Source organism: Episyrphus balteatus, chromosome 2 (genome assembly GCF_945859705.1).
Source record: "Episyrphus balteatus chromosome 2, idEpiBalt1.1, whole genome shotgun sequence".
NCBI lineage: Eukaryota > Metazoa > Arthropoda > Insecta > Diptera > Syrphidae > Episyrphus > Episyrphus balteatus.
In genome coordinates, this window is record NC_079135.1 from 104231900 (window position 1) to 104249159 (window position 17260).

Consider the following 17260-nt stretch of genomic DNA (forward strand, 5'->3'; position numbering starts at 1 on the left):
TAAAACATGTTTTGAAATTAGTCAATAATATGGGCTAAATCAAAATAAAAAACTTACAATTTTAATGCCTTACCTAACGATAAGTATTAAGTACTAAGTAGTCTATTTTTTTTTTTTTTTCAGAATAATTGCGATAATTATTTTCAGAAATTTTCATAACTTCTTAATAACGTATCCCGCTGGTTATAAGATATATGTAAAGTTTTCTAATATCACTCCCTCTAATAGAATCAAACATCATGAACTATATGGGTTTAAGTTTTTGAACTTAAAAAAAAAAAAAATAATAATGTTTTTTTTTAAACTGGAATTCTGAAAAATTGAAATAAACCATAAAGTATTATTTTCTAAATTTCTTGCACAATTTAATTCAATAATAATAAATTAAAGCTTTGACATAGTTTCAAATGGTCGTTAAAATTATCATTCTTTAAAAAAAATCGTTCAAAGATCATTTGGAACTGATCTTAATGCAATGAGTTTTTTGTAATAAAACGCTGATTTTTTCGGTGTACGTTCTTTTTTTGGACTTTTCATATTCACAGAATACAAACCAAATTTCTCCCTAAAAAAATTTTAAAAAAACGTGTGAAATTATTTTTAAAGATTTCTGGTTATTGATTCAACTCACGTATATCCTTCATTCCATTCAAAATTATCAACCAAACTCCAAGCTGAATAGGAAGTAACATTACATCCATCGTTAATGGCATTCAAAACAGCTTGAATGTGACTCTAAAAAATAAAAAATAAAATTTTAATTATATTTATACTGTATTTTATTTATAATTTTTTATACTTAACCTTAAAATATTTAAGACGTTTATCATCATTTAGCTCGCCATCATCTGACCAACCATTTTCTGTGATTTTCACCTCAACATTGTCATATTCATCTCGAATATATCTAAAACAGAGAATTAATATAACTTAATAATTTTTAAAATTTTTAATTTTTATAAAAAATTTACTTCAAAATTTTTTCCAATCCTTCGGGAATACAAAAAATCCAAAATGACTTTGCTTTTGGCCAATTTGGATCAGTATCTATCTCATAATTGTAATCCCTTTCTATTGAAGGATTTTCACCCTGCGGTTCAGAAGCGGGCTTTATATATCTTGAAGTGTAATAGTTGAGACCCATAAAGTCAGATGATCCTTTTATGACTTTTGTCCAATATTCACCAAGACTTGGAAGACGAGATCTTTTTCTTCCCTCCATAAAACTGCTTTTTTCAATATCTTTCAATAATATTTGAGGAAAATCACCTGTTTTACTAAAAATTGGATGTGCTAACAATCCCATCTAAAAAATTGATAATTATTTAAGGATTTTCTAAGGTTTATTGGGAGGAAACACACAAAAACTTACATTATATTGCATTGCACGAGCAACATCATCTGTATTATTAGTTTTAGAGAAGACAAACTCACAATCGATAGAGATACCAACTTTTCCTTTTTGTTCTTTAGCAAATTTCTCTTGATACAAACGATAAGTTGCTCCGTGGGCTTTAAGCAAATTTGTATAACAAAGATAATCACCAACTCCAGGTGCTCCAACCATTGGCGGTGATTTTGTATTTCCATAGCCTGGTTTACAAATTTGATGTGGTTCATTCAATGTTATCCATGTTTTAACCTTTAAAAAGAAAAAAATATTTGCGATAGGTTTAGAAAAATTCTTCAGAAGGCCAAACAATGTCATTCTTACCCTATCACCAAATAATTTAAATAGTTCCTCTGCATAATCGGAGAATTGTTCAATTATCAAGGAATTAGAGAAGCCACCGAACTTTTGTATTCCGACAGGCAAATCCCAGTGATACATTGTAACCATGGGTTCAATATTATTTGCCAAAAGCTTATTGATAACACTGTTGTAGTAATCGATACCTTTTTGATTTTTAGAAAGGACAAGTCCATCTGGAAATACTCGAGTCCAAGCTATAGAAAAACGATAGTGTTTTACCTGAAAGAAAAGAACATATAAGGTATTCATTCACCATTTTGATTTTTTTGAACAAAATTATTCATGGTATATCATCATATGACACATGTTTTAAAGGCATTTTTTGATGCTGAATCTAATAACATAAAAATTCAATCAATACGATTGCTCTAAGAAAAGTTATTGCCGATTAAAAACAAAAGGGTGTTGTTTTTTGACCTAAACACAGGTAAAATATAACCGAAACCCATGTGAAAAACATGCTACACTGACGAAATTCTAGAAGAAGGTTTAATATAAAAATGTTTATGGTGCAAGGGTGTTTTTTTTTTTGGGGAAATAAGAAAAATCTACCATAAGTCCGATAAAATCAATGGTATAAAAGTTACCCTCACAAAATTTATTAAAAATATTGTTTTTCCCATTGGAATTACGAATAAAACAAATTTATACATTTTGTTCATGTGAAAGAGTGTTTTTTTTTTAGGTGTAGAGAAAAAATATGGGTATATTTGAAAAAGTGTGTATAATACTAGAGTAATATTAGCAATTATATTACTTTTAAGATTAAAAACAAGAACCAAAAGTTTCTATAAAAATATCATTGTTAAAAGGGTGTTTTTTTTTTTAAATGAAAACAAAAATGATGGGTCACCCTAATGAAATTTGGTAAAAACATTGTCTTTAGGATAGAAAGCAAGAATAAAGGGTTTTTATACAAAAATGTAGATGAAAGGGTGTTTTTTTTTTTCGAAGAGACAGTAAAATCTATAATTAGTCCCAAAAAGCCAATGATTTATTATTATTTTTGGTCTTGATAATTAAGCGTTTATACTTAAGTTCTTAAGCTATGATTACACGGTCAACGAAATCGGTCAACGCGTTGACTCTCTGACGTCAAGAAAAAATCCATATTCTCTCTGTCATCTTACCGTCAACGTTCACAATGTCAATGCTTAAAACATTGACTTAAAACATTGACTATGACACTATTGCGTCAATATTGTCCTTAATTACGTTGACGCGCAGGTGTGTCAATGTGACGTTTACTTAGCAATGTCAACGCGTTGACTCGCAAAACTATGTTGATCACACTGTTTGACACAAAGCAAAAATTTAAATTTTCCAAAAATATTTTGAAAAAAAAGCGGAGAAAATGAGATTTGAAAAAAGTTCTCATAGAAAAATTAAACAAAAATTAGTTTGACATGGTAGCATTGAAATGTAAAAATTTCGAGATATACGCAATGCACTTTTAATGTCGAATTCCTTTCAATTTTTTGAAGCGCCTCAAAAAAATCGAATTTTTGGTGTTAAAAAGGAACATGAAAACAGACCGAATTCTTTTTGCGATTGTATGTGTGTCATTTGACAACAATTTTTACACGAACGTCAAGCTGAAACCAAAACAATTTCTGCAAAATAAAACCAGAGATTCCTTTGATCAATAATTTTGTTTATTTTCTTCGGTAATATAGATTTATTTTAATCAGAATCAAAGGGAAATTGCAGTTATTATTAAGATATGAGTGAAGATGAAGTAGAAGGTTATTATTTTGGCCGTATGCTGTGGTTTTACAGAGAAAATTTTTTTTGACGACAATTACGAGAAGAAAAGTCACAGTAATTTGACTTTTTCACAAGAACTATGCCAGGAAAAAATATATTTTGATCGCACATTGTTTTTTTTTTATTTATTTCATATTTTTCCGCAATAAAAATACGATATTCAATTAAAATTTACTCTTTATTTGAAGTAAGTGCTCTCAAATAAACAAACAACACGAAGAAAACTTCCAGCTTGACGTTTGAGAAATGTCAAATGTTCCAAGTGTGTGTGCAAATCCGTGTAAATCTCTCAAAAAAGAGGGATTAAAAAAAAATTCGAATTCTGCTTCGTTTGAGGCGATTTTTTTGAAGTTATACTTCTTATGGGAGGGTGAGTATGAAAATTTACTTTTTGACAAGAATGTCAAAGGGATTATGACGCGATCACCCTGGGTAGCAGGGCTGTCGTTTCACCTTTAGAGTAGGCAGTACTTTAGTATTTAAAAATGCAGTACGCCGCAGTACGGCAAACATAAAACACACAACACGTTGCAAGTTACATGTTTCATGTGGCAAGTTGCATGTGGCAAGTTGCGTGTGGCAAGTTCTAGTGGGAAGTTGCATGTGACAAGTTGCATGTGGTAATTTCCATGCTCACATTTCAGCTCAGCTCACAGCTCAGCTCAAATTTGAGCTAGGTACCATAGCTCAGCTCATTTGAGCTGAGCTGAAAGTGAGCGCCCCAACTTCCAACGCCTATATCTCGGAATTTTGAAGAAAATGGAAACAAAATTTTTTGATGCCAAAAGGTAGCGGGGACTCTAACATACATTTGGGTACAACTCTCATCCCTGTAAGTCCACGCGTTCTCAAACCGGGAGAACTTAAAAGTAAAAAAAAAATACGCACGATTCTGAAAAAATAGGCATGATGTGGCGGTTTAACATGGAAGGCGATTTTTTAAAAGTCTGACAATGTGCAAAGCGTAGGCCCATGACACAAGCTATCATTTGGCATCACTCCCAAAAATTGCTCTCAAACGGTTTAGCTTAAAGGAGCGTTCAAAGATTCGGGGATTTTTCGAAACAAAATTTTACCCCAACTTTCAAAGGCGATTTTCTCGGAATTTTGAAAAAAATCGAAAAACCGGATTATACCACTATCGGGTAGCTGAGAATATAAGCTTTCATATGGCACCACTCCCCTGTCTCTAGATCAAAGCGTTCAAACGCCTATATCGCGGAATTTGGAAGATAATGAAAAAAATTTTTTGATGCCAAAATTTAGCGGGGACTCTAACCTACATTTGGGTACAACTCCCATCCCTGTAGGTCCACGCGTTCTCAAACCGGGAGAACTTAAAAGTAAAAAAAAAATTAGGCACGATTCTGATAAAATAGGCATGATGTGGCGGTTTAACATGGAAGGCGATTTTTTTAAAATCTGATAATGTGCAAAGCGTAGGCCCATGACACAAGCTATCATTTGGCATCACTCCCAAAAATTGCTCTCAAACGGTTTAGCTTCCAGGAGCGTTCAAAGATTCGGGGATTTTTCGAAACAAAATTTTACCCCAACTTTCAAAGGCGATTTTCTCGGAATTTTGAAAAAAATCGAAAAACCGGATTATACCGGAATTCAAATGAGCTGAGCTATGGTACATAGCTCAAAAGTGTGCTAGCTCAAAATTTGAGCTGAGCTGTGAGCTGAGCTCAGCTAACTTTTGAGCTTTGTAGCAACCCTGCAAGTTCCATATTGCTACTACTTGTGCTGAAGCACACACAATTCTCATAAAATTACCATATCGCACATTTTATGCGCAATTCATTTACTTTCGTTAACCATGAACCGTACGTTCTGAACCGCACAACATGAGTAAATTTCACAGAATAAATTGAAAACAACATGGACGCAAGGAGGATGAAAGAATTAATTTATTGTTCACTTGATAAAAATGTAAAAAAAACTAAGTGTGGATTATTTACTTCATAATAGAAATTAAAAATATCAAATAAAATTAATTTACATAATACTGAATGAGAAGTATAACTTCAGTCGCGTGTACATGTGTACACACACTCTTTTTTTTTTCTATGGAACATGATTTTCAGAAAAAATTCGCTTCGAGATCGCCGAAAATTCGATTTTTCAATTGAAAGGAATTCGACATAAGATGAAAGTCTTAAATGATTGCTGATAAGATTGTTGAACGAATATAAATGTAAAATTACCAAAGTTTTGTCGAAAAATTAGAAAAAAAAAATTAAAAATAATTTTAATTTTGCATCCAACATGGATGCAATGGCCATACCGAAAAGTTTTTTTTTTTGTTAAAAAAAATAACAAAAAGGTGAAATGAGAACCACCCTCCCTCCAAAACGGTACTCCATTCAAAAAATCGCCCTACAAAATATTTTCCCCATCCAACTTTCATCACATTTCTATACAAAAAACAATGTCAATCTGAAACGATGACACGGTATTAAATTCTGCCGCGTCAACGCTGGGACAGGGTCATTGCGATGACACCCAGTCCTAAAACCCTCTCAACGCGTCCCAATGGCATTGACAGAGGGATTACACGGTCATCGAAAACAGTCAATGCGTTGACCCAAAAATGTGTGTCAACGCGAGTGTCATCGTACCCGTCAATGCAATGACAGCAGTTTTCGTTGACGATCACACGACACGTGACACTCTTGGGACAGATTGTGACGTCATTTTTACGTCAGAGAGTCAACGCGTTGACCCATTTCGTTGACCGTGTAATCATAGCTTTAGCCTTTTTTCACAAATCATTGATTTTTTGGGACCTATTACAGATTTTACTGTCTCTTGAAAAAACACCCTTTCACCTTAATTTTTTTTTAAATACATGAAGTCTATTTTTATCTTTATGAAAAGTTTAAGATGTCAAGTGCCTTTTTAATCAAAAACAGGTTGCAATCAGGTTTATTGCATTATTAGAAATATTTCATTGATAACCTTTTATTTTATCGAAATTAAAAATAAAATTATGTATTAATTCAAGAGGGCAAGGTATTTATTTTATAGAAAAAAATATTATAATTTACTTCTCAAAAGGGGGAGTAACTATTCGATAAAAACAAAATGGGATTACATTTTAGGAAATTGAGTGTTTACAGGAAGTGTGATAAATCTAGTTTGTGTTGATGCCAGTTATCGAACGAAGTTTCAATTTTAATTGAATTCAACAATCTTTTTAGATTAAGGATATTTAGATTTTGTAAGCGTTTTCTATGAAAATGCCCAAAATATAAATTACATACAAATTTGAAATGAAAACAATGTTAAAAAGCATTTTGAATAGATACAACAGAAAATTGAAGAATATTTTTCTCTTTTTTTTCTTTGTATGTGAAGTTGGAATACTGTGGCGTATGCGTAGCATTTTTTTTTTTTTTTTCAAACAAAAAAACTTAAATAACACTGTTCTTGAAAATGCAACTTTTTTTTGCCGACAGATACCGCTTCTATCTACCAAAGATAATTCGAGTATGCTGAACACGTTGGCACCCTTAGTTTTTCAAAGTTGGCTCAGTTAAAAAACTTTTAAAATTCAATGTCAGACAAAATTTTGTATGACGTCACAATATGATATTAAAACTCATTTTGAGGTTATTACTTCTCGTAAAGTAACAGTCATATCGCATCCTAGAAAACCATTTTAGAAAGGATTTAATCTAATCGATAGAATCTAATCTAAAAGATAGAAGGGTTTACAAAATGTTAAAAAACACGCGGTTTTTTAATATTTTCCAAACCCTTTTAAATTTTTTGCAGAATTTTGTAAAATCATTTTCTTGCAAAATGTTGAGATTACTTTTTCAATTTTTGTAATATAAGGCGTGGTTTTTCTATTACTCAGTAGCTACTCATTTTTGATTATATTCGCAAAACAATAATAAAAATTACACAAGTAAGTATTTGTTTTTATTGTTTTTTGAATAAAATAAAAAAAATGAGTAGCCACTAAGTAATAGAAAAAACACGCAAAAAACACGACTATAGCTACATTTTTTTATAAATCAATAAATTTAAAAATATTGAAAAAAGTTTTTTTTATCCTATTATATCTTCGAAAAATAATAGGTATACATAATTGAATTTTTTTTAATGAATCAGATAAAAATTAATAAGAAAATTAATATTCTTTATCAAACAATATCGTTTCTAATTGGTTTCCAACGACTACATGTGAGTTATAAGAAAGTCAGTCTTCTAGACAATTAGAAAAATACTTTTGACAGTTAAACAGCAAACAGTTAGGAAAGTACCAAATTATCTATACAGTATAAATTTCGTTTATCTATTTATTAAAACAAAAAAAGTTATAATCGTTTCATCGTGTTTCAAATCACTAAAGAAGTTTTCACTTCAAAAACAAAAAGGAAGATTTTAGAGATTTATGTTTTATGAAAATTTGAAAAAAAAACAAAAAAAAAATTTTTGTGAGACCTTAAGGAACCATACCAATTTTTAAAAAATTTACTCCAAAAAAAAATTTTTTTTGTCTCTTTTGAAAGTCGAAAAAGTTAAAAAAAAATGTTTTTGTAATTTTAAATAAAATTTTATTTCACATTTCTTTAAAAATTTCTGATATGAATTTTTATATGCAAAAATTTAGTATTCTGAGCTACTATATACTATCAGATAACAGTAAGGATACTTTTTTTTACGAAATTTTACCTGATTTGTCCTCAATTTTTCGTCTGAAGATCTTGATGTAGTTTTTTTTAATAAAACAGAAACTACATGACACTTTTATTATATTGAAGCTACATATCGTATTAATTACAATAGGTAGTTTATTGAACTTGTTGTTGTAGATAATTCTCATTAATTTTTTAAAAAGCTAACAATATTAAACTCACCCCAAGTTCCTTCAATGCTTTCAAATCCAAATCGAAAAGTCGATACGATTCTGCTGCTGAATCACCATTTGTCCGATCCTTGATCCTATCAGAATGATTATGTGTGTATTCATCCCAAATTGATTCCCCTTTACCATCTGCATTCCAACCACCTTCTGTTTGATAAGCTGATGTCGCAACACCAAAACTAAAATCTTTGGGAAAATTTAAATTTCCTTTTGCTTCAATTGTACAATTAGTAGCGTCAACAAAACTTTCAGACCCAAACAGTCCAATAACAATGAAAAGAACTAATGACCACATGTTTTGATATCAAATAAACTTGAACACAGAATTTTGTTTTATTTATATCAAATTTGAACTCTGATGGAAATCACATCCATACAGCAATATCAAACAAGATTTTGTACACAGGTTTGGCTTAATGGGGTTATAGAGTCTTTTGAGGTTGACTCTGGTCCGGCGTGCACCGTGATTTCAGAAGTTACTTGTTTGTGTCAGCTTTTTGGATCTTGCACATAAGTAACAAATAATGAAGGAAAAGAAAACAAAGAAAGATTTGGTCAACTCTTACGTTCTTGGTAAAAGAAGGGGAAATGTTTACATCAATCAAGCCTTAACGAAATTCTCTTAATGCGTGCAAAGGAGACAAGTAAAGAGAAACAATTTAAATTTGTTTGGTATTCAAATAATAAAATTTTGATGAGAAAAGAGGTTAGCAGCATCATCGTAATAAGATCTTTTGATGATATTTCAAAAATATAATTTAAAATTTAGAATAATTGTGTTTATAGACCGTTGCCGAAGCCTTCAAAAACATTAAAAAATAAGAAAAAAATCATAGTTGGTTGAAACCCATTGGAAAAGGATGTGAATATGATGAAAATTAAAGGAAAAATAAATTACGTGCGAGCCGAGTTCGGGAAGTGGTAGGGTTGAGTTTTTAATGGTAAAAAAATGGTATATCTCGATTTCCGGCAAAACTACAAGTCCTATGGAAAAAAGTTGTATGGCAAGGTTGTAGGTAATAAAAAGATATAACACTTTTGCATTTACAATTTTTTCACATAACCTCAAATTTTATGTGAAAAATTCAAAAAACCGAGATTTTGGTTTTTTATTTTTATCTTTTTCAAAAAAATGTTTTTTTCTACGAAATTTGGTAAAATCTTACCTTATTATGTCCCAAATACACAGTAATTTATTTGATTTCAAATATTTATTTTTTAACCTTTTTTTTAACTTAATACCAAAAAAACACCCTAAATTTCAATTGAAAATTAACGTGTCAAAATATCAACTTTTTTCAAAAAATCGGTGGGCATTTTGTTGTTAAAATCTCTACTTTCTAATAGTGTTTTTATTTTTTATCATTTTTTAAAATTTTGGACTATTTATTAAAATTTACACTTTAATTACTCAAAAACCGTAAGATTTTATGTTACATTGATTAATGGAAATCGAGATATACCATTTTTTACCATTAAAAACTCAACCCTACCACTTACCGAACTCGGCTCACCCGTAATTTATTTTTCCTTTAATTTTCATCATATTCACCTCCTTTTCCAATGGGTTTCATCCTACTATGATTTTTTTTGGTTTCGAAAATTATCGACCCTGGGCTTTATTTTTAATTAAACAAAAATAATCTTGAATTAATCGTAATTTTTTTTCTAACAAATATGAATTCTGAAGATAATATGGATCTTTTTGATGATGTTGGTACTTTACCTAATAAATATTATTGATTTAAATGGTAAACAAGTTTTCTTGGACAAAATGTGAGTGTATGAACAAATTATTTCTTGTACACCAAAATGTAAGAAGCTTAAGAGAAAATTTTGATAATCTCCTAATAGACCAGTGCCAATAATTTTTGAAAATAAAAAAATTACACTGTGTTCGAAAATGGAACTTTTTTTTTCCGACAGAGGACTCTCATATCTACTAAAGATAATTCGAGTATGCTGAACACGATGGCGTACTTAGTTTTTCTGGGTTAGGTCAAATAAGAAAGATTTTTGCGTTTGAAATTTTGTTTGCACATGCCAAAAATGAGGGTATAAAACACCATATATTTTCCAATTTTTGATTTTTTATCTATGTAAAATGATGGAAAATCTATTTTTTTGGAAGTATTATTTGTAAAAAAAGTTATTTAAAAAAAAATCTGTCGAAAGACTATTTAAATCATCATTTTCATGGAAAAATTCATCGATTTTTCTTCAATTTTTCTAATATTTTTCGTATTACTTAAATTAAAATGCAGCACTCGGTGGCAACGATTTGATCTTGTATTTCAGGATAAAATATGGAATTTTTCAACAAATCGTTACCGTTTATGTTAAAAGTAAGTTGCACTTTTTACCGTGAGATAGTTAAAAATTTTAACTTATTCTTTTTTATAATGAAAGGTTGATATTCAAGAGTATTTATGGTGAGAAAATGAATCCTAAAGGTTTGAACCTTAAGAAAAAAAATATTCTAGAATATCAGGTAAGATCGGAAGGGGGCAAAACACCCATGGCCTCAAGTAGCTAAAAAAATAAATAAAAAATAGATGACCGTTAAAGGAGTCAAAACAGATAAGCGTGACAAATCCCCTTAAGTTTTAGATGGACTGTGACAAATATATTATGTGTTGTGTATGTAAGCTCATATAATGCAGTATGCAGAAGAAAGTAATGGTAAATATGTTTTAGTTTTAAAACAAATTGAAAGAATTTAAATTAAAATATTGATACCATGACTGATTTTTTAATTAAATATTTACATCTACATATGTATAATATTCCAGAGTACTAACACATAAAAGGTGTCTACATAAAAATGTGGAGTTTTCGCATACATTTGTACCTTTATAGTTAAAAAATGTAAGAAAAATCGACGTTTTTTTCCATAAAATAACGATTTAAATAGTCATTCGACAGATTTTTTTTCAAATAACTTTTTTACGAATAATACTTCCAAAAAATAGATTTTCCATCATTTTACATAGATAAAAAATCAAAAATTGGAAAATATATGGTGTTTTATACCCTCATTTTTGGCATGTGCAAACAAAATTTCAAACGCAAAAATCTTTCTTATTTGACCTAATCCAGAAAAACTAAGTACGCCATCGTGTTCAGCATACTCGAATTATCTTTAGTAGACATGAGAGCCCTCTGTCGGTTTTTTGAACTATCACAGTGTTATTAGCAGCATATGGGTGGTTGGAAAATTTAGGATAAATGGTGTATGAAAGGGGAAAAATAAATTGCCCACAAACAAATTGGGGGAAAGGGGGTTGTTGGGCGAAAAAGTGGGGTGGGTGTCAAAAATCGTGGTTACTGTCAAAAGTAGACCTCCTATCGAAAAAAGTTAAAAGCAAAAGTTGTAGATCGTAAAAGTGTCTACAACTTTTACTTTAACCTTTTTTTTATATAACCTCAAAATATTGAAAAAAAAAATGCAAAAATACAATTTTTTTATTTTTATCTTTTACAAAAATGGTTGGATTTTAACAAAACTTGGTCAAAAACTACTTTGTTATATTTTCTATGTATTTAAAATTTTGTTTGAGCAAAAACTTATGTCGTTTTCGATTGGAAACACTCAAGGATTCACTCATTCTGAAATCCAATAAAACAGTTTAAATCGCTTCCACTCAATTCATTTTTTTTTGTGTTTGTGTGTTTTTCTTTGAAATTTCAAATGTCAAATATTCATATTAATTTATTTTTCTTTCAAAAAAAAAATCTTTAAAATTGTTCAAAAACGTTAATGCTCAAGAATTTAATGGTGAAGTTGGCTTCCAAAATATTTTAAGTAAATTTTAAAATTAATTAAAAAATTTATTTCGGAAAACAATAATTTATTTCAAAAAATAAAAAAAAAACATTGATTGAGTGATTAATTTGACTTTCAAATATTCATGTGTTAGTGCTTTTTGAGTGAATTCCGATTTTAAATCGAGAAGAGAATTTCTCTTCTGAGAAGCGTTTTGGCTGTCATATTCGTGTGAATAAAACACTTTCAGAAGGCTTCTGAATGATTCCGGACGCTTCCGGAGAGCCAATCGAAAACGACATTAATTTTTGGATTTTTGACGAATTTAATTTTAAAAAATAGCCTATTTTTCAAACAAAAAAGTTACCGAACAAATTTTTGATTTTTGAAATGTTTGGAATGCAATTATTTATATTAAAACCTATTATTTAATATTGTTTGGAAAAACTATACTTTTGTTTTATAAAATGTTGAATAAAATTGAAAAAAAAAACAAAAAAAATGATTTTTAAGATCGATTTTTCCGTAAATTACAGTAATATTGTCGAGAAATAACTTTCCATAGTAAATAAATTATACTTTTATAATGGCCTTTGAACTTCTTAATTTGAATCTAGCATTAGAATAGGTCTAACGTGAAAAGATTTTGAAATAATGAATTTTGGACGTCCAAAACACTATATTTGTGATGTTTTGCATGGTAATATCTCAAAAACGTGATATGATCGAATTTTTTTGACTTCGGATTCGAGTTCAGCGCACAAAAAACCATTAGAAAAATATATTTTGATTTCTATAAAAAAAAACTTTTTGACTAGTGAAATTGCACAAGGCAATCGATTTTTTCGATGAAATTTTGCATGTATATTTTGCATATATTTAACATATATTTAGCATATTTTTGTCATATTTTTGTACATATTTTTTGCATAAATATTTAGCATATTTTCGATATGCATTAAAATTTGCTGCATTTGAATGATAAAACGTCTAAATACAAAGTTTGGTATCAATACGATGTAAAATAGGAAAGTATGCAAAATCCGAGGTCTAGTTATAACGCTTTTTATATTTTGAGCCCATTGCACTTTGCAATGGAAACCATTGAATAATTACATTCATAATTACATTACATTCATTACATTTGTAATTATTCAATGATGGAAACCCTTTCAGTTAAAAGTCTTAGATCAATCAACAGAATACTACTTGTACGCCTAATTTTCGTTAACAGGTCTATTTTTTTTTCAGAAATCACTATCATCATTTTCAGAAACTTGCGATCATCCAGAAGTACGCCGTCATTTTATCATACAAAACAAGTTATATTTGCCAATCAAGCTAAAAAACCAAAAGAAAATATTGTGTCTCCTTTTTTTGATACGCTGATCAAGATGACACTCGATTTCATGCCTACAAAGTTTGTTACCACTTATGATTTAGATTATGATGTCTGATGTCATGAAGATAATATCTTATCAAAATCATCCTTCGATTCCTCAAACAAGTGTAGAGTGTTTAACCTTATCATATAAGTTTACCTTGATATATAATTGCTTGTAATAATAATAATTGTGGATATCATTATTATATTATTGGCATTGACATAGTTTAACTACTGAAGTGGTTGAGTGAAAATTATTTAAAAGAAAGTGAACAAAGAATTTTAATGACAGAATAATCTTTTATTTAAGAAGTGCATATAGAGCTACTGCTTCTAATTGCTTTGGTCATAAAACTTTAAATTTTATCTTGATTTAAAAAAAAAAACAAAATTTTTCGCACAATAATAATACTTTTATAAGTACTTTTTATAACTTTAATAAAAAACGATTCTGTGCCCAAGAAGCGCCGGTAAACATCATAAAAGCATAATTATAAATAATTCAATTAAATAAAAAAGGGGCAGGAATAATTTTATCTTTATTTTCTATGAAAAAAATATTTACCTCACCCGAAGAATTCTAAAACCGTTGTTGTTCGTCGTAAACTTTATTGCAGTAGCAACGTATTTTTAATCAATAATAGGGCATTTGTAAAATATTGAAGAACAACAATATTATAAACTTATCTCATTTGATTATAATGTTTATCCATCACAAGAGTTCAAAAATTTGATATAAATACCAAAAAATTTGGTCTGTAGATTTTATAATATCAAAAAATGTGGTCATTAGTTCTTTTCGTTGTTATTGGACTGCTGGGGTCTGAGAGTTTAGTTGAAGCTGGCAATTGTACAATTGTAGCAAAAGGAAATTTAATATTTCCAAAAGATTTTAATTTTGGTGTTGCGACATCAGCTTATCAAATAGAAGGTGGTTGGAATGCAGATGGTAAAGGAGTATCAATTTGGGATGAATACACACACAATAATCCTGATAGGATTAAGGATCGGACAAATGGTGACTCGGCAGCGGAATCATATCGACTTTTCGATTTGGATTTGAAAGCATTAAAGGATCTTGGGGTGAGTCCAATAATTGTATGATAAAATTATTTATTTTTCACATAAAGTCTTGAAAACCTGGTTTGTGAAAAAAAGCAAAAATAAAAAAAGATGAAAAATATTTAATCAAATCTTAACGGTATCTTAGAATTTCCAATACCTATAAACAAAAAAAATCATTTTTAAAAATGGTCGTACTGGAATTAAAAAAAGTTCGAAATTTCGAGTTTTGAAATCTTACGATGAAAAAAGTTCCCAACCAATATGGATCGGGTTACTTTTTCTTTCAGCTTAAATTTGCTTTTTTTTAAGTTCGATACGACCACTTCTTGCTGAGCTATCGAACTTTCAATGGAAGGACCGTTTTGTCTTTGGAAGGACCTTTGTTAACGGTACTTTTCATAGAAACAATTTTTAGATTTCTGAATTTTTCGTGAATGATTTGGCCAATTTCACCGAAATTTTATATTCAGAAACGATTAAGGAAGTTTATAACTGGACAGTAATTTTTTTAAAAACATGTTGATAATTTCTTTTGAAAGTTTCGTTTTTTATTTGATGATAAATATTTTTTAAAAAGTAACTAACAACTTTTCGATCTTTACAAAAAATACATTTTAATACTTTTCAAAAATTTTTCAAAATTTGTTTGATATTTGAATTTTGGTGAAACTTTGTTAATAGGGTATATTGATTTACATTTTCTTTGAAATGATATATAATGTACCAACTTTATTTTTTAAAAATGCTTTAACTTTTTTTTTTTAAACAGAAAGTTATGTCGACTATAATTTATATGTTTTTGAAATTAGTGGTGTTTTAAGACCTCATAGGTTATTTTCAATTAACAGATCAGACACTCTTTCCACTAGCCTTTAAATTAAATGAATATATATTTTATTTTCTTCCAGGTGAAACATTATCGTTTTTCCATCGCATGGACACGAATCTTTCCAGATGGCTTTGTCCATTCTAAAAACCAAAAAGGAATCGACTACTACAACAGTGTTATCAATAAGCTTTTGGCAAATGGTATTGAACCTATGGTCACCGTGTATCACTGGGATTTGCCTGTCGGCATACAAAAGTTTGGTGGCTTTTCTAATTCCTTGATAATTGAGCAATTCTCAGATTATGCAGAGGAACTATATAAATTATTTGGCGATAGGGTAAAATCAACTTGTTTGGTCTCCTGAAGCATTTTTTGATGTCAAATATTTGTTTTTTTTTTTCTTTTTAAAGGTTAAAACATGGATAACATTTAACGAACCACATCAAATTTGCAAATCAGGTTATGGAAGTGAAAAAACACCTCCAATGGTTGGAGCTCCTGGAGTTGGCGATTATATCTGTTTTACAAATTTGCTTAAGGCCCATGGTGCAGCTTATCGTCTTTATCAAGACAAATTTGCTAAAAAACAAAAAGGACAAGTCGGTATCACTTTGGATATTTGGATGGTCTTCTCTGAAACAAATAATAAAACTGATATCGATCGTGCAATGCATTATAATGTAAGTTAATTCGAATAACCTAACAAATCCTCTAACAATGTGAATAAATTTTAGTTGGGATTGCTGGCTTATCCAATTTTTAGTAAAACTGGTGATTTTCCTCCAATATTATTGAAAGAAATTGAAAAGAGCAGTTTTGATGAAGGAAGAAAAAGATCTCGTCTTCCAAGTCTTGGTGAATATTGGACAAAAGTAATAAGAGGATCATCTGACTTTATGGGTCTCAACTATTACACTTCGAGATTTATTAAGCCTGCTACTGAACCAGAGGGTGAAAACCCTTCAACAGAAAGAGATTACAATTATCAGAGTCAGCCTGATAAGAATTGGCCTAGAGCAAAGTCAGATTGGCTTTATTGTATTCCCGAGGGATTGGAATATCTTTTGAAGTAAATTTTTATAACAAATTAAAATTCTAAAAGGTATTAAGATTTTGACTATAATGTTTCTTTAAAAAAAAAACAGATATGTTCGAGATGAATATGATAATGTTGAGGTCAAGATCACAGAAAATGGTTGGTCTGACGATGGCGAACTAAATGATGATAAGCGTATTAAATATTATCAGGTAAAATATAAAAATATTTTATTTACCTAAATACAATAAGTAAAATAAAAATTCATTTATTTTTTTTTTTTAGAGTCACATTCAAGCTGTTTTGAATGCCATCAATGATGGTTGCAATGTTAATTCGTATTCAGCTTGGAGTTTGGTTGATAATTTTGAATGGAATCAAGGATATACGTGAGTTTAATCAATAACAATTAACATAACATAGTTCAACACATTTTTTTCTATTTTATCCTTTCAGGGAGAAATTTGGTTTATATTCTGTGAATATGAAAAGTCCAAAAAGAGAACGTATACCAAAGAAATCAGCGATTTATTATAAAAAACTCATTGCAACAAGATCAGTTCCAAACGGACTTTGAATATTTAGTATTAGAAGAAATTTTTATTGTACGAATTCGAAACCAAATCAAAGCTTTAATTAAAAAAAAAAATAAACTGCAAACAAATTAGAAATCATCTTTTTTTTATTATTAGGTACCAATAAATTATTTCTGACAATTTTTTAGTACATATTCGTTTGTGGAAAAAAAAGCTATGTATGTTCAACAAAAATGAAAATT

General features: G+C 29.4%; 2 protein-coding genes across 2 annotated transcripts; one reads left to right on the forward strand and one right to left on the reverse strand.

Moving 5' to 3' along the window:
• Positions 1-783: 783 nt before the first annotated feature.
• Positions 784-8871, reverse strand: LOC129909625 (myrosinase 1-like). Its single transcript, XM_055986696.1, has 5 exons — positions 8395-8871; positions 1715-1972; positions 1373-1642; positions 972-1306; positions 784-907 (listed from the first exon to the last, which is right to left on the reverse strand). Exons 1-5 carry the CDS (start codon positions 8695-8697, stop codon positions 784-786), a joined length of 1290 nt encoding a protein of 429 aa, XP_055842671.1. The 5' UTR covers positions 8698-8871.
• A 5025-nt stretch (positions 8872-13896) lies between these two features.
• Positions 13897-17107, forward strand: LOC129911619 (myrosinase 1-like). The gene is made up of 7 exons (XM_055989471.1): positions 13897-14635; positions 15526-15783; positions 15857-16126; positions 16181-16515; positions 16592-16694; positions 16768-16871; positions 16939-17107. Exons 1-7 carry the CDS (start codon positions 14333-14335, stop codon positions 17057-17059), a joined length of 1494 nt encoding a protein of 497 aa, XP_055845446.1. The 5' UTR covers positions 13897-14332; the 3' UTR covers positions 17060-17107.
• Positions 17108-17260: the final 153 nt, after the last annotated feature.